The sequence below is a fragment of the Vigna radiata genome, chromosome 11 (genome assembly GCF_000741045.1).
Source record: "Vigna radiata var. radiata cultivar VC1973A chromosome 11, Vradiata_ver6, whole genome shotgun sequence".
In the NCBI taxonomy this organism is placed as follows: Eukaryota; Viridiplantae; Streptophyta; class Magnoliopsida; order Fabales; family Fabaceae; genus Vigna; species Vigna radiata.
In genome coordinates, this window is record NC_028361.1 from 5555337 (window position 1) to 5573962 (window position 18626).

Sequence of the window (18626 nt, forward strand, 5' to 3'; positions counted from 1 at the left end):
ATCTCTTTAAATTATTGTTTAGTATTTGAAATATCACATGTACTAAACCAGTAGAACTAACATGGAATACTGAATCCAAAATCCTTATTTAACTTTCAGCCGTTTAGGACAAACACTAGAATACTTAAAAAGGAAGCAACTAATTAATCTTCAGGACTTAAATCCTTTCATTAATCTTCCCGCTGCAAAATGATCATATTATATAAACACAGTATTAATAAGTCGTACTTTTGTTTGACATCTCGCAAACTTTCCATATATAGTTTAAAAGAAGCACCAATTACTAGTTTTGCAGTGTCATTTCTTGAATCGAGTGTCCTCTTATAATATTCACTTCAACAACTTCCTACTTCATTGTGTTTCCCACCAGTCTTCTACAGTTCAATCCATTGTTTTCTCACTCATTTACGCCCCTTTTTGCAGTCAAAGATTCTTCCTAATTTAGTGACTAGTTGTCCAAAGGATTTTCACTTTCTTCACCTCTGATTTTTGTATCAATGACATCAAAAACACTTTCTTCTCCAAACACCAGTCTAAGATGGACACCCCAGAAGAACAAACTGTTTGAAAATGCCTTGGCAATATATGATAAGGACATCCCTGACCGTTGGAACAACATAGCTATGTTTGTTGGAGAAACAGAAGCTGAAGTCAAGAGGCAATATGAGATGCTCCTTGAGGACATAAAAAACATTGAGTCAGGCAAGGTTCCCCTCCCTGCTTACAGGAGAAATGCTGGATGTACCAAAGTAAGCATCAGCCATGCAGAGCAAAGGTAACATATGTTGTTCCCTCATTAGCATTATTGTGGAAACAAATTTATGATTCCACCAAAAGTAGAGATGTTCCTCTCTCTCGATGTATGAAACTATCAGTTTCCAATAAGTATGACTTCACTGATTTATGTTATGCCACAGTTTTTAAATCACGGTTCCCCTAAAGGAAATACTTAAAGTGATCAATGGCTATTATCCACTACCTGACTAGTATGGCCTGATGCTGATCCTCATATCCCATGAGAATAATATTTTTTACAGTAATTATTGACTACAAAATGCAGGACAATTAGGAAAAGTTGTTTGCCTACCCCCACCTCAAAAACTGAGGGAACGAGTGATGCATTTAGTTTGAATGCGAATAATACCAGTCAATTCACTCTCTTAGTCTCATGCATATCGTTAGAGATATAGTTGAATTTCAAGATAACTCTTTTGGTAAATATTTGTAGAAGAATAAAAGACAATTAGTTTATATACAAATTAAAATCAATTTTGAAGAAACTAAAGATACTTTTTATGACTTAAGTCTTTAACTTCCAAAAAAAATAGTTTATTTGACCTCTTTAGTTTCTTTTCATAGAAATGTCTAATTTGGAATTGAAATTTTGTACAACGAAGATAATAATATTCGTAGGTACTAGTTTATAAATTCATAATGAAACTCTAGAAAGATAGTGCGACAGAGTCTTCACTCCTTATCATTTATACTTTTAACTAGATTAAGACCAATTTGTACTTCATGATGATGGTTAAGTACCTGACCTTAAGAGGGACGGGGAAGTGGAGGATCACAAGATAATATTCCACTGTACGCTAATTGAACATTTTTTGACAAAAATTATGTACAGGCTGAGGGATTTAAAATTATGAAGAATGAATACCATTTTTCGGGAAGTCATTTTAGCATTGCTCTTCATTACCTCTGTTTTCTCCTTAGAACTGGGTGCTGTAAATTTCTTCCATGCTTAGCATTCACCATGACACCTCTTTTTATATAAGAACAGATAAAAGGCTTAACAAGCCTTGCTGCAACTTCTTATTTTGGAAATTGAGCATTAATAGTTAACTAATCCTATGAGGACTAAAGCAGGTGCGGAATATCAAATAAGCAAAGAGAATTTAATGTTGACTTCAATATGCTCACTACAGAGTTATAAATTCTACAATCACGTGCAACAATAAAGCAAGCTCCTACACAACTATATTGGCTCTGATTAGAAAATAAAATATTTTTTTCAATAAACTAAATTTAAATCATATCTTGGATAAATTAATATAAGAAATTTTCTACAATTTATCTATTGTATGATTATGTAGGTTTAAGTAGTTAACAAATGACCAAACGACTTTGCAGTGAAACATAAAGCATCACATCACATATATGCATATCAAGCAAAAGCATGCATTCTATAAGGCCACGGATGTCTTATAAACTCTCTTATCACTCTACTAATGATGAGTCAAGAAAGCCTTCTAGTTTTTTGTAGATGACTGAAGGGTTACAGAGTCACCTTCATTTGTGTTGCGGCCATTTTTCCCAAAAAAGTTTGATGCATCTAATATCTGTTTCAAACAAATTATAATTTATCACTTACCACAAAGCAGACATCACAAAAAAAGACCTTATAAGATGCATAAATCTTCAGTAGAAATTAACCTTTTGAATTGTATTTCTCAAGCACGTTCTGTGTTCGTCTGCGGAAGCATGCATAAACTCATGAAAGTGATTTCTTAATTTTGACACGAAGCTTCCATTGCCAGACTTCTTTCTTTGGCAAAATGAGACTCTTGATGCTGATTTGACTGGTTGTTGCTCATCAGTCTGTTTGTTGTTGGAATCCATTCTAGCCAGCACCTACCACCATTATGTATCTTGCTTTAAAACAGATATTGAAAGGAACTCACTTCCTTTAAATTTCATGCTTCGCTAATTTTATATAACTCAACAGCTAACACATGCTTGCTCTGAAGGTTAATTATATAGCTTGACCATTATGAGCAAATTATAACAAAATTTACTAAAAGAGGCAAAGTTCATTACAATAAACTGATTTGATTGATAGTTGTTAAAGTTTGGAGCTATATTTGTTTATCTGTGTGTATATATTCATGCATGCACCCCTTACACTCCTTCCTAAGATTAAAATTTACATCTGAATTTGATGGGATACAATTTAAATTACATTGACAAAGATTAAAGTTAGGTAATGCAGAAGAAGATAGAGACAGTCGTAAAAAAACTTTACATCGATGTAATTTGTGACTACTCACGGAGATATTGCACTAAGCCCATCAAACATCTACCAAACATTCATAATAATAATAATAATAATAAAAATAAAAATAAAAACAGTAACTATTGGAATCGCTGGTTGCAAGGAGCTTCCAATTAAAAACACAAAAAAGTATACATGATAAAAAGGAGAAAGAAGACCAAAGACAGCTTACTTTCGGTTTGCGCGAAGGAAAGCGAAGAGCAATTAGCGATGGATGAGACAATAGAAATTTTTTCGTTCGGGAAAAACACCAACGGCACGATATTCAAGATTTCCGGTGGGCTCTGGTATTACTACCGCCACACCGCACAAAGCCCACTGTTTCTATTTGCTATATTTTTCAAAATCTAGTAAAATAATTTTTTTTTCAAACATCAATAATAATTATATGCAAAGGAATTACTTTTTTGTGTATACATTTTTTATAATTTTATTCTTTAAGTTTTTTTATATATTTTAAATTTCAATAATTACATTTCTATTTCTATCTTTTAAATAACTGTTAGTTTAAATTTAATTATTATTTAAATTAAAATACTTATTGTACTAATTTATCTTGTAAATGATAAATTATTTAAATCCACTTAATTGTTTTTAAATTAAATTAAATATCTACACTAAAAAATAAACATGTATTTCCCCTAGTGATATATAAAATCAATATACTCACAGTTGATATTAAAAATAAGGATTAAGTATATATGTATTTTTTTTTAAAGCTAGTCCATTTTGTTTAAAAAACAATTTAGTTCTCAAACTTAAAGAGTATATAGTATTTAATCTTCTCATCTTTGTATTGACGTTTTTAACTATAAAAAAATGCCATTAAATGTTAAATTTAAGCATTGAAAAGAATAATTGTATATATGTAAAGTTATATTTTTTTTCAATCAACTCTGGTTATTTAAATAGTTACTAAACATTAAATTTAAGTATTTAAAAAATAAAAAGACTCATTTTTCCAAAGTTGAAGATGAGTTCATCAAGTATGTATGAGGATAAAAAACAAGTCTAAAAAAAGATGTGAAAACTATACTTCCCTAAAATTAATCGATGCAGTTTAAAACTTCCCCGAAGTGTAAAAATACACTGTCCCTTGTGACCAACTCACTGCTGCATTACAATCAGAAAATATATTTTTAATATAAAGTTGCATCTCTGATTTAGCCCTTCAAAAAAGAAATGCTAGCTCTTTCCTTGCATACCTAATAAACCTAGTACTGCTGCTCTTCAGCAAATCAAGCAAGTTTAACATTAAAACAACATTTTGAAAAACCTAGCTCCTCAACTTCAATAGTTGTCACAAAAAAGAAACATAGAACGAACTAACAAGTTCAATCCGCCACCTACGTGCTTAAAATGTCCACAGGTGTTCCTTTTGCACGTGTGGTTCTGTTAAATGAATTTAATTTGATTAAAAATACGTCCCTTATAAACTTCTCTAAGTGTTCAAAATCAAGAGTCTTCCCAATTCTCACATGTGCATGACAGGTATGTTACCTCCAAGTAATCCAGTATCTTGCTGCTTCAAAATCCAATATCAATTTTACAGACACCAACCCATCCCCTCCTAAGAAAAACATCAGTGAGGCAGTGAATCCATAATCTCTTCCAAAGAAAATATATTGGGTTTGATAATTCTCTTGTAAGCTGGACAAATTTCACAGAAGATGGCATAAACAAGAATCAGTCAAGCATATAGATTCTAGAGGCAATGTCCTGGACCAGCCAATCAAATCCCTCGAGCAGACCCTCACCAGTGTATGCGCTACAGCCAACTATCTGCCAATGCCGAGATTTATCCATGGCTTCCAAGTTCAGCACCTACATGATTAGTTCATATTAGAAGCATTCGTAACTTCAGTTACTTGTCGGCGGTTTCGGGGACTTACGGTATGAAAAGTTAAAAATTTTCTAACATTTAGTTCCTGTGTTTCCTGAAAATATATAAAATTCAACTTTTGCTAATAATTACAGATACACCATATAAACCTATTCCTTGATCACTTCAAGTAAACCAGATCGTCAATTCCTTAGATCAGTTTGTTGAATCTGCTAGGCTGCTTTCTGTACAGAAATTCAGGAAATTGTACCCAGTTTAAGGAAGAAACACCATATAAAATTAACCTCACCTTAGCTATTTCTTCAGGTGTAAGGGCACCTTTTATGTCCTGTTTATTTGCTAATATCAGTAAAGATGCTCCAGACAGCCTCTGTTGGATGAACAATAAAAGCATTGTCAACACCGATACCCACATGAGTAAAAAAGAAAACAGATTAATCGTGTAATCTTTCCAAATTGGGAAACAACAAGCTAGAGCAACAGTTTACTTTCTTGATACAACTAACAACAACAAATCCTTATCCAACCAGATGAGGTCGACAACAGGAATCACATAACTCCGTTTGGTGATGGGTTTGGCACTACTACTACAAATAATCCGTTGGAGTGGTAAAAGCATTGAACCAAGACCAAAAATCTCAAACATTTACTCAATGAAAAGTATTAACTTCAGACAATATTAGCTCAAAACACCAATAGAAGTATAGAACTTTATGTCAACCAAATAAAAAAGAGTCCAAAAGCATGAATGCATAATATATCTTTAATTATCAACACCAATAATACTTGTATACAACTTGTTTGTCAATAATTAAGAAACTTTTGGATTGAACAAACCTCTTCCTTGAGAAGGTTATCCAACTCCAACTTGCAATCATCCAACCTTCTCAGATCTGAACTGTCAACCACCCAGACCAACCCATCTGTTTGCTCAAAGTAATTTCTCCAGTAAGATCTTATTGTTTTCTGCCCCCCAACATCCCATATATTTAGGGTGTACCTACCAATTTCAATTTGAATTATAAGGTAAAATGAAAGCAAAAAAATTGAAGCTACACAGATAAAGACCCTATTATAATGCGATTGAGCGGTGATAAAATGAACAGTACTTTTGGTAAGCAATGGTTTTGATGTTGAAGCCAAGAGTGGGACTAATGACGCTAGTGTCCTCTCCGTTTATCTTCAAAACTATTGTAGTTTTCCCCGAATTGTCCAATCCGCTGTATAAAAAGTGAATCCAGGTTTTAATCGAAACGTATTATTGACAAGGAAAATAAAGAGAAATTGGAATTGAAGGAATAACTTACACCATCAAAATTCGCATTTCCTTCTCTTTCCGCTTGATTTTTCTAATGATGCTCAGAAGACCCATTTGGCTCCCAAACACTTCCACTCAACTTCGAACCAAAAATGCGTTTCTGGATCTCCATTTAATTTGACAAGCTAATAAATATTCCCACGTCAGAGTGCTTCTTGTATTCTGTTTCTTTTTCATTGTGAAAATGGTAATGTTTTAGGCCAAATTTGAAAAATGGTTTATAGCAAGATGCTCTAAAAAAAAAAATCACATTTTTTACTCATCATGCACACATCTCCCACTATAAAACAATATATAATTTGGGAATTATCTAAAAGGGATTCAAATCATTAAATCACATGAAAAAGAATATGCTAAGATAGATAAAATACAAAACACGGTCACGAGCTCAAATAAATATATTGGTGTAGAAGTAAATGATAAATACCTTTCTATTTTATTGAGAAAATACCTTGTAAATTGCTAATCAATTAATTTAAAGATATTAATTATTAGTGGTCATTATTTTTCGTTGGAAGAGGAAATTAGTGATCGTTATTTATTCATATGATAAATCACGGCTTTTAATTAAAATAATAAGTATGGTAATAAAATTTAATTGATGATTTGAAGTATGTTTTTTTTTTCTTTGTAAAATTGTACTTCTAAATATAACTTACCCATTTTTTTTTTATTTCAGTATTTTTCAAAGTAAATTACATCATTGGGTGCTTTCACAAAAACTTCGACTTTGTCACGACTGTTTATTTTAATTTTTTTTAATGAATTGAAAAAAGTGTATATGATATGGCTTTGGTGATTCCTTTTAAATTTATTTTTATGCAATCTTTTTTATAAGTATGACTTTTAATTTTGATAACTATTTAAATTTTTCAAAATTGAACATGAATTTAAAAAAAAAAATTGGTATAAGTAATTATACATTGAAAAGAATTGGAATATTAGATAGTTAATAATATATAAAACAACAAATTAAATTTAACTTATTCAGATAATTAAAATCTGCCCGATCGTGCTACTACATATTAAACAATAAAAGTAGAGGATATATTTGGAAGCACTGCATTTTTTTGTGTGAAATTATACTGTGATTAAAATCGGTATTTTCTTAAAAAAAATATCCGCATATTTTTTAAAAAAATTACAAAATGATAGTTTTATCATTTCTTCTTAAAAAGAAGCAAATATATATATATATATATATATATATATATAGAGAGAGAGAGAGAGAGAGAGAGAGAGAGAGAGAGAGAACTAGAGTCTAGTCTTAGAAACAATAATATGATTTGGACATAGATAACAATTTAACAACTTTAAATAATAATAAAATATTAAATGAAATTACTTAGAAGGATTATTATACTTTGATACTTACTATATTTCATATTTTTATTCAATAATCATAAATATTATTTCTATTCCCACTGCAAATTTGACCCAATTTTCGTCCAAAATCCTCTAACTCAAAAAAAAACCACGTTCTTGAGTTGTGTTGGACTAAAATTTAAGTTTAACAAAACTAAATCAAGAATTCAGGATTTAAACATTAAAATTTGAAGTACATATAACTTATTGAAAACAAAGTTGCTATTACTTTAAATGTAAAACAAAATTCAAATTTTCAAAAGAAAAACGGCTAGCAATTTTTGTTCAACTAGTAACATGCAAAAACAGAGCGAGAGTAATTTTTTGAACTGTATATAAATTAACCTCAGTGAATTTTCTACTCTCACATCGTCCCATAATATGCCATCACAAGCATTTTACAGACTACAGGAAAACCAAAATGCAGATAAAAGAAAACAATTTTACAAAATTAATCTTAATGTCTATAATTCATTTTTAATGTTTAGTGTCTATAGCTAATATTATTAGGAATATAAAAGGAAAAATCAATTAGCATTACATTTAAAAACTAAAATAACACTTATTTTCAAACTTACGGCAACTTAAAAAATGAGGTACGGCAACATGCCACTACATCCCAGAAATATATGAAAATAATCGGTTCAAAACATTAATGTACACAAGAATCCCCTAAAGACGCTGTGTCTGAAATTTCCAGCTCAAAACACCATTGCTGCTTTGCAATAATTAATCCAGCTATGCATGGACAAATTTATCTTGATGTCTTATATATATGTAGGGAATTAAGACATTCGATTGAATATATCCTGTATGTATTATGCCATATTGTCAGCTTGCTTCTTTACCAATAAGAATTAGGAAATCTTACCACACCACCGTTCGGGTTGCCCAAGTTGTGGAGGTGGAAGGGAATAATGTACAATGAAGATACATAGATATCAATCTACAGCAACTCCTTTTCCCTCAATAAAGTGGTACTCTTTTGCTCTACAACATTGATCCTGCAATTGACTGATTCCTCCATGCTAATTAATGTTACTTTTCTATCGATAAAATTAGCTAGTTACCGAGCAAAATTCTTTCAATATACATATTGATAAGATGACTAAATTAATACTAATCCCTGAGCCTTGGGGGCTTGAGAAAGTATACACTCCTCACAAATCCTTTCCCAATTTCCCCCACTGCTTTTAACACCTTCAAAGGATTATATTCTTCATCAACCACTTCCACGTGCTTTCGCTTCTTTAGAGAAAGAAAAAAATGGTGATCAGATGATCGATTTGTTGAGATTTGTAAAGAATTCATATTATATAAATGCAAATTTTATACCTTGGAAGAATATGATTCCCCCCATGTTAGGCCAATAATATCGCCTCCCAGATAATCATGCCATACTTGGAATGAGGCTGAGAACTCATGCTGCAAGTGATAAATTATACGTATCTAATTAGCGAAGAGGAACATATTCAACATAAAATCACTTTCACAGTACTTGCCTTTAAATCTCTGATAAAGCACTTTGATGGATCAAAATCCACCAGCAACTTATTTTTAAGTTCCTCTGGCCTGCCCTTCAAATCTTTAGGCAACAAAAAGGGTTGAAAACACTTGCTGGCTTGTCCTTCTGCAACATGTATTCCTGCCAACATGGCAAGTGAGAATACCATTTGATTAAGCATAACTTGTGAAAGGGAAACGAATAATGTATAAATGTTAAAAGATCAAGCTATCAATAATTACTATTCTTCAACATACTAATTCCTTATTCTAATGAGTTTGAACCCATGCCATCCTGCATTATAAATGTATCTTTCATGCATAGTACATTTTATGTGATTCCATCACACTTGACTACGAAGAAAAAATGTTGTAACAATCTTGCTACAATTATAACTACCAAACAATTACATAACCCGTAACCCTTCACCATCAATCATTTAAGAACTGTTTAACAAGTAAACTACCAGCTACTAATTGTACCATGATTAACTTCTGAAGGGAAGAGAAGCCTTTGGGGATACGGGAGATTGTCCTTGTGGAGAAGAATTACTGCATCATAATTGTTTAAAGGAGTCCTGAAAAGGCACTGCAGCAAAAATGAAAAAACTCAATAACTCCGAAAATATAATCTTCTACAACAAAAAGTTGAAATGAGAAAATAACTTAAAAATTTGCTCCACTCACCTCCCATCGGTATGGACCAAACTCTTCTTGAAATGTGAGTTTTGTCAGCAAATTGGCACTGCTTCGGGCATATGCAACTAACCTTCTCAGTTCCTGGTAAAATCACAAAAATTGATGCATAGTCACAAGGCAATCACCACGGAATAAGTTAACAAGCGCTTGAAACAGACGCAACAGAATACTTAGAGTAAAGTGTTAAAATGCAGTCATGAAGTTTAAAACATCAACATATGTGTGGAAAACTGAACAATAGAGTAAACTGTGACAATTTCCTATATATTCTAAGCACACTCAACTTTAACCAAACCCCAACTACTGAGCACACTCTTGCTGGAGGACATTCTTGCAGAATATTTTTAGTTAACCCACGCTAGAGTTTATTTTGTAGAGCATTATTCCATGAATTATGTGACAACAAAATGGAGGACTGAGGAATAAAATCAAGAAACTTCGGCTCCTCAAGCCTTTTCTAATAAAGCTCAATTATTTCCAATTTGAATAGCAACTAACCATTCCACTAGGTGATAATCCAGTCCAAGCCTCAGATTCTTTATCGTAAACTGTGGCTAAGAACATTGCTGGTCCTACACTTTGTCCACTCTCACCCTGACTTTTTCTTCTTACCAAAAAGTTGTCCTGAAAATCCATGATGAAAAATATTTTCAGAGACTAACATTATCATGATTTACCGAATCATGTACTCAGACACACAACTTACATTTATTTCTTTCTCGTCACTTTGGCTCAAGTCATTATTTATGTCAACAACCAATGGAGAGAAAGTCCAATCATAGTTTGAGAGTAATCGCAGGAACCTGTCAAAAAAATCAATAAGCATAAGATCGTATTATAATATATTTTAGTAATACTTAGCCCTTTGCAGCTTTCTCGTATGTGAAGCCAAGTCCCGAGAATTTGCTAGAAACCCAAAAATAACTAACATCTGTGTCAGAAGGAATAGAAAGGTGCCCAATTTAGAGGATCATGACTAAGGGAGAGAAAAAGTAACAAATGAAGTGGTAGAAATGTGGGAGAATAATGTATACGATCTGTTTGTGGATGGAAATGGCATATGACCTCTGCAAGAGTGTTGAAGTTGTACTTTAGTCGCTACAGTTCTTTTTCATGCTAAAATACTTTAGGTTTTCAATTTTTAAAGTTGTTTGACTGTTTCAATAAATTTAGGAGTAGGTCCAGATTTTTAGGAAGTTGTTAAACATGGAATCGTGTCCCATGTATAGTTCCTATTTTCTTGTTTTTCAGTTTAAGTTTGATTTGTATTTAAAGTCTTCACCAATTCAATAAAAGATAGACTTCATACAGCAATTCTTTGCTTTACTTCCTACTTAACTCATTCCTTCATTTCTTTTAAACCTCCAACAAAGAGACTAGGCTGGAGATTCCAGAGAAAGGTAAGGTATAATGAATTTCAACCTTCTGTGCAGTCATCTCTTTGGTACCCATTATTTGGACATCCTAACATCATATACCCAGTTCACAAACCCCTTAACAAGCAAATTGATACATTGTCTGCAGTAATGTATTCTACAGAGAATATAGGTTTAAAGGAGTTACTGACTACGGCTTAGTAGACACTCAATGTCTCTGGACAAAATTGGAAGGTTTTGATCTATCATCTTAGACACGAAGTTAGTCCTTTTAAAAGGAAAAGGATTATTAAAGGAGAAAATCACTCAAGAGAAGATTAATATGGTCCTTAACAGTTTAATCAAAGAGATGAGTGCAAGACTTTGAGTAAGTAATACAATGTTGAAGCAATCACTGATTAAGTAGTAGTCATTTCATCCTGTCAAAATTAATTGGTTGATAAGATGACTAACAGTGACTAGGAAACTCACCTCAAAAACCCAGTGATCCGTGAACAGGGAACATCAAATGGCAAAGGATTAAGAAAAAGATATGCAACCAATAGTTCAACAGCCTCTTCTACCAAGCAAGCTGAAAATAGATGTGAAGCAGCCCATCGTTTTGCAAGTCTAGACAAATGAAAGGTATACATCAGCTTCAGATTATAAATGTAACATAGCTTGACAAAGAAATTTGCAAATTTTCACCTAGCTACTGGTCCAAATATTGGATAACGATTTTGTAATCCATTGATCATATTAGCATGTTGACTACGGATAAAAAGGTTCTTGTCAATGGAAGAAACTTGCTTAGCCTGAACATCCCCAACTGCATGTTAAAATGGTTTGATAAGTTAAATTGAGAAGTGCCCTTTCCAATTAAATCATAATCATATACAAAGTGGAAGTACATACCCAATTAAATCATAATCATATACAAAGTGGAAGTACATACCTTCCTTTTTTAGCAAGCTCAGGCCTCTCTCATGCAAAATTTTTAGACGGAAAGCATATCCTGACATTAGTACGTCCACATTATCCTCAGTGGCAGTGCATGTCATCCCCCACTTCTTTTGAAGACTGCCATAAAAATATTATCACATCTTAATAAATATCAAAAAGAATAAGATCATGAAATGAATAAAAGATCTACACCCTACCTCAATCCAATTTGAAAAAGGAAGCTAGATTTTGTTTTTTCAATTGCAATTTCATCCATTGGCCAGTTCCCAGAACCTTCCAGCTGTAAAGGGCAAAAGAATTTACACTTCAATTGTCTATAAAATACCAGGACACTGAGCACAACTGGTGCATTAAGCCATACCTGAATCAGAACTTCCAGTGCTTGAATGCATGATGGAACGAACTTATTCAATCTCAGAGATTCAATTTTTTCATTCGCTAGAAGATGAGGTTCCGGAGGGAACACTGATGTATACCTAAAAGCTGAAAATGAAAATAAGCATAGAACATTAGTTGAGCTCAAGCTTAAAGAAGATTCAATATTAACTTGAACATCCTTATAATTGCAGTTTTTTCCAGGTTTTAATTAACAATGAAAACATACACCAAAAAGTATTGACACAGATGACTTAAAATAATTGTACAAGAAAATATGTAGGGATCCTATACTTGAATGAATAAATAAAATATCTGTCTAGGATGGTAAAATACCAGAGTCTAAAGGCAGTACACTGGACACCTTCAATGGAAGGTCTTCAATAAGACGCAAGCGCTTTGATAAAACATCAAATGCCCCAAGCAAACTACCAGCGTATGATATAGGATCTGTAGGTGAATCATTTCAAAAGCATCACAGCAGTTAACAAGCCAAGCATATAATATGAGACCAGAAAAGGAAGAATTCACAAAGATCATTACCTCCAGCACTGTGAATCAAAGAGAAATCAAGTTGATCCACAACAACTACAATATCTTCCGTGGATATAGAAAGATGTCGACTAAGTACATGCTCTGCTATTCTTTTCAAAATAAGATATCTAGCCCATTGCTCACTTTCCCATACTGTGAAATGTTATAGGGCAAAAGCCACCACCATTATCAGTAGTTGTCAAGATATTTATCTAAGCTAACAATATGAGAAAGTTGTGATGCTCAGAAAATTAAAAAAAAAAAACGAATCTAGGAATAAATGCCTCACCTGTGCTTTCTGCAATTCTACCATCTTTAAATCTTCGAAGCTCTGCTTTCTCTCCCCAAAACTTTTGAAATTCAAGAGCCTGCTTCAAATAATGGGTGAGCACTGTAATACATGCAGCAACCCAAATGTGAAAGCAAAAAGAAAAAAAGGATATAAGGAGATGAATATATACCTCTTCTTTACTTTCAGCATTTGGGCCGATATCAACCATCCTATATGCTTTCTCCAAAGTACTCACTGAAATTCCGATGAATAAGGGCTCTTTATCAAATACCGACAAGCCCTGATGTAGTGAATTCAGTTAGAGATAGAACACAAGACAAAAAGCACGAAAACACATTTTAAATGGGATACTGAAACTCATGCTTGGAATCATACATCGTCCACACTCCACCGGCATTGTGTATTTCTCCACGTAACTTGAATGGCTCTTGCTCTATCATTTAACCCTTTAGATAAAATACCATGTATTTTATCCTCGTATGCTCTCCAGCACTCATCGTCCAAACAAAATCCCAATGCAAATACCTCCTTCTTTCCCTTCAAATTTATTCTACAAGATCAAAAAGAAGTAATATAAACTTATAGTTCTTGTAACATGAAGCAAGCCATAATGATATTTATTCAAAGAACAGAGAATCCATTCATAAAATAAAGTGTTTGAATACACAAGCATCTATAACCCACAGAAAAGCAAAGGCAGAGGAGAATAAGGTTAACGAGTCTCCTGCATGTTATAAGGTAGTAAGGATAAGCACAAGCATCAAAATAAGTGCTAAAAGGCTGTTTATTTACATCATTATGATTAATATATTTTCACTTTCCATATCCATGTTCATATGGACAACATTGCTGAAAATTGACATTTTCAAATATAAAATATTATAAACAGAGTACACTTACATGTGGTTTAAAGTACCAGATACCACATTTCAAATTCTGCCAAGCAACTATTGCTCCAACTTAAACCCATTTATAACTCTCAATCCAAATACCAAGCATATCCACCTATACCATGTTGATCTATTAAGCCTTAATATTTAGTACAACACATACATGACAATTTTTTAAATTTAAGGATTCAATACATTTTAGCTACGATGATAAAAGATATATAAAAAATGTACATATCCAAAATAATCCTATTAAATAAAGGAGTATAAAAATAAAGCACAATCATAAAAGCCCGTGTGGATAGAATATAAAACTATTTTTATAATAAAATTATTGGACAAATATTTTTCGTTGTATATTTATTATGTAGTCGGGTAGTATTAGGATCATTGGGTTTAAAATTCATGAACCTGTTGACCCAATCCAACCCAAAAATTTGGGTTAGGTTGGGCAAGTTCACCACGCAACCCTCTACCTATCAAAGAGGCAAAGCTGCCAATCACTGTTAAGACAACCTAGTATTGAATAAACATTACCTCATACAATAGTCATACTTAACAGCATAGTCAATCTTGGTCATAAAAACTTCCTCAAATCCACCATCTCTACACTTTTCTAAGCACCTAAGTGTCATAGCAGCCTCTTCTTGAAGCTGAATACAGAAGAAGGTCCAAAACAAATACATAGTCAAATTGAGAACTACAATGTTTATAATATTGAAAAAACAAGTACGTGTACTTTTCAAAGGTACCCGAGTAAAACCAATCCTGGACATTCGGAAAGCTAGATTGAATCCTCCAGACGGATGACATATGAGAATTGGAAATGACTCTCTTAGTTGAATCTTTTGCTGCAAATAGGAGTAGTGAACAAAACATATTACATGAGAAAAGAAACCTCCAGTAAACAATGTAATTCATATAACATGTTGTGCGAGAACAGTTGCAATGTGTTACCAAGACAACAATGAAGGACTGACAATGAATGGAAACATATCCCAAAATGAAAAGAAAAAGACAGAATTTACCAGTAAAGTTCTTAATAAATGGAGCGAAAAAATTTGCCATTTATTCAGGATTAAAACTAAAGTCTAAGCAATTGAAAACATAACAAAGCTACTTTGGGTCAAAAGCATTACGCTAAATTACCAAACTATGATTTGCTTAAAAATTGAAAAAGTAAATAGTAGCTTTTTGTTCAGTTTTTTCAAAGTGCTTTAAAAATAATAATTCGCCCAAATTAGGTTTAACAAACAACCATCAAAACAAAACAAAAAGAATAAAGAATAAATAAAACATGAAATCAAATGATACATAAAATAGAATTACAATAAGTAAAAATAGTTAAAGAAAAAACCAAGCAAAGATCCAGACCTCCTTCGTAATATGGATCTGGCCTTCCTTTGGAAAGTATAACCCTCGGTTCCACGACTCTGAGGTTGCTGCAAAACCACTGGCATTAATAAATACCTATCTATTGTGCCAATACATATTGAAGCCCCATTCCCAGTCGGTGCCTATTTTAAAGTTAGTAGCCAATTGCCTACATGTTCACTAAGAAACCGAAGAGTACATTTTTTTTATTGGTAATTCCTTTGGATGGAAAATAAAAGGAATAGGATTTGATGACAGAACTCAGAAGCCAAAATATACAGAGAAAAATAATCATAATGCATTGAGAAAACATAAAAGAAAACTCAAACAAGTAACAGTTTTGTTTTCATAACACTAAAAAAAGTAAACGATTTTAGACTCTTAGAAGAGAACTAAACAATGTTTTCCATAGCATTTCATCAAAAACGGATCTGTATCACAAACACGGTATATTACACGGGACTTAATTAGTGTAAGTATATACACATTGACAACCATGACCACCAACATGAGTAGCTTAACTCTCATAACATACCAATCTTAGACAAAATGAACTGAGATGCAAGGAGAGACTACACACATACCAATGAAGTTCAAGGTGACGCGGATTATTTCAGTAGCCTTCATTGAATTGCTAATATGCTGCTTAGAAGCAAGGTATGCCAGTATGACAGAAATCAAAAACCCATTCAGGCAATCATGAACATATACTGAACTTCTTTGCCGGGCCCAAACCTAAATCAATGAGGACAAGCAATCAATTCCGCGTTCCACTGTGCAATTTCATTCATAGAATCCCAGACATAAACACCCAAAAACAATCAAATATCAAACCTTAAGCAGGATTAAAGCCTCCTTTAGTTCCTTCCATCCAACAAAATACTTGTTCACGAATTCAGCATCCTCTATAAACATGTCTTCCAGAATACTAGAATTGTACTTCGGTGTGGCCTGAAGATCAATCCCTTCAAGATATCAACAATCAATCATCAAAAACTCTGTCAAAAGAAGACACCACGATCTTGGAGAAATAGAATAAAGGTATATTGAAAACAGACCATTACTCAGGTTATGAATGTTGTTGCGCTTCATGTTCAACTTCGCTATGCTAAATATAGCCTTCGCGGACGGAATAATTCTTACAAAAAAACCAGGAACTTCAACAAGCTTCGCAGCTGCAATTATTTTCATTATTAGAATAACCAACATCATTACAGAGGCATTAGATTAAATTCTGAAGGGACACGTAATGCAAACCTGGATACACAATGAGCAAGGGTTTTCTGGCTTCATTCTGCATAGTGGACCATTCGACCCTATCAACAGATGAACATCTCTCCAAATACTTCTTTATCAAACATAAATACAAACACCTCTTGGCATAGTATCTGTAATTTAAATAATCCTTCTCGTGGAAGCATTCCTGACAAGAAAATGAAAACAATTGAAAACAGTTATAAAAGTCGAAACACACATCTCGCATTGGTAAATTAAAAAAAAACATTAATTAATTAATATATAAATTTGGTTATCGCTGTTCTTTTTTCTGATTATTGTACCTTTGGTAACCTGATAATAAGATCAACATTAACTTCAGGCCTCGCAATACTCTGTGTGGAGTAACTCCCACCGGTCTTAATAAACTCTGGCTTCTTAAACTTAAACTCGACCTTATCGGCGCCAATGTCCGCAACAAACCGGGATGCTAAATCTGCAGTTACCTGCCAATTCACGCGCTTTCAGAAGTTTCAGTGTTGAATGCATCGAAAATCATAACAGAGAGAAAGACCAATAGAATAATGACCTTGAAATCGTTGGGGATTTTGTCTATGGAGGCTTTGATGGCGGAAACGGTGTTGTCAACGAGCTTACTAAACTGAAGAGAGTAATCTACGTTGACCTCTTTCAATAGCTCCGACACCTTTAACTCCGTTGATTCCATGGCCATAGCGTCGGCCTCCATGGTCGTGAGTGTTTGTGGAAACGCGACAGAATGACTAACGACTTGTTTGGGTTTAGGGTTTATGGAAGAGTGGAGGGACTTAACGTGTAAGGGGCAAACCTTTCAAATTATTGATAGTGGGTGGATTAATGTACTCGATTTATTTTTATAAGAAATCAATCAGGATTAATTTTTGGGGTTACTGTGCTAGATATATAATCCGAAATAATTTAGTATGTATATTTTTTTTAACTTTTAGAAAAAATAATTGTTTGAATATTTTCTATTTGAGAGGATGAATTGTTTATTTTAAACACTTCATTTAATTTTCATATCACTAACTTCATAAACCTACAATTTGATTCTTATAGAAAATTTAGTGCAGATTTTTTTTTCAAAATTAAAATTTTTTGATTTATTATCAATATATAATTTAGTTAATTGATATAAATTTGTAAATATTATTTATATTAATTGTTTGTCTAAGAAAAAAACTAATAATAATGTTTTAAAATTAGTTTTGGTGCATATTATTTCAAGAAATACATTACTAATTTTTAATATTAAATATCAGAAGATCAATTTTTCAATTAAGATTTGATAAAAAAAAATTGTATATTCAAGAAATTATATCACTATAGCGATTTAAGTCTTCTAAAAATAATCTATACCAAATTGTCGGGTTTTTCTACTAAAAGATTGAATTTTCTCCTTTTTTGCCTTCTAGTTTTTACTAAAAAAATGTTTAAATTTAAATTAGTGAATAAAAATATAAAAAATAATTATGAATAAAATATTTATAATAATAAATCTACACATGAATATGAATATATTATGTTAGTTGCATGTGATAAATCTTGTCTGTTTGGATTTGAGAAGAGATTTGAAAAAAATATTAATTGATAGATTTAAAGAGATGGTGAAAGAATTGAGGTGTTATTTAAATGAAGAGAAATATGATATGATTTGAGATTAAAATTTATGTATGATGTAATATGTATAAAAATTTAAATATACATTTTAATAAATAAAATTAGACGATTATTATTTTATTTAGATTAAATATGTTTTTGTTCATATACTTTGGAGCGATTTTGGTTTTAATCCCTCCTTTAAAT

General features: G+C 32.4%; 3 protein-coding genes and 1 long non-coding RNA gene across 5 annotated transcripts; 1 reads left to right on the plus strand and 3 right to left on the minus strand.

Annotated features, from left to right (window-relative positions):
• Positions 1–497: 497 nt before the first annotated feature.
• On the plus strand, positions 498–779 carry LOC106777425 (protein RADIALIS-like 1). Its single transcript, XM_022775655.1, has one exon. It carries the CDS (start codon positions 498–500, stop codon positions 777–779), a length of 282 nt encoding a protein of 93 aa, XP_022631376.1.
• Positions 780–2023: 1244 nt separating this feature from the next.
• On the minus strand, positions 2024–3398 carry LOC106777415. The gene is made up of 3 exons (XR_001376937.2): positions 3228–3398; positions 2437–2634; positions 2024–2342 (listed from the first exon to the last, which is right to left on the minus strand). It is a non-coding gene; the product is annotated as an uncharacterized LOC106777415 (long non-coding RNA).
• Positions 3399–4287: 889 nt separating this feature from the next.
• Positions 4288–6373, minus strand: LOC106777077 (ADP-ribosylation factor-like protein 2). The gene is made up of 5 exons (XM_014664595.2): positions 6206–6373; positions 6008–6118; positions 5736–5898; positions 5188–5268; positions 4288–4879 (listed from the first exon to the last, which is right to left on the minus strand). Exons 1-5 carry the CDS (start codon positions 6268–6270, stop codon positions 4742–4744), a joined length of 558 nt encoding a protein of 185 aa, XP_014520081.1. The 5' UTR covers positions 6271–6373; the 3' UTR covers positions 4288–4741.
• A 1792-nt stretch (positions 6374–8165) lies between these two features.
• Positions 8166–17634, minus strand: LOC106777976 (nucleolar protein 6). 2 transcript variants are annotated; one of them, XM_022787373.1, is made up of 26 exons: positions 17371–17634; positions 17126–17287; positions 16824–16989; positions 16625–16741; positions 16401–16531; positions 16151–16301; positions 15567–15634; positions 14945–15043; positions 14730–14845; positions 13678–13852; positions 13472–13582; positions 13300–13378; positions 13020–13163; positions 12813–12926; positions 12463–12584; positions 12299–12381; positions 12094–12218; positions 11847–11967; positions 11631–11768; positions 10490–10586; positions 10282–10407; positions 9772–9864; positions 9568–9673; positions 9084–9226; positions 8917–9006; positions 8166–8826 (listed from the first exon to the last, which is right to left on the minus strand). In XM_022787373.1, the coding sequence occupies exons 1-26, from the start codon at positions 17527–17529 to the stop codon at positions 8701–8703; spliced, it is 3162 nt and encodes a 1053-aa protein (XP_022643094.1). In that variant the 5' UTR covers positions 17530–17634; the 3' UTR covers positions 8166–8700. The 2 variants fall into 2 exon arrangements, with proteins under 2 accessions (XP_022643094.1, XP_014521309.1); XM_014665823.2 differs by having other exon boundaries at positions 8166–8829.
• Positions 17635–18626: the final 992 nt, after the last annotated feature.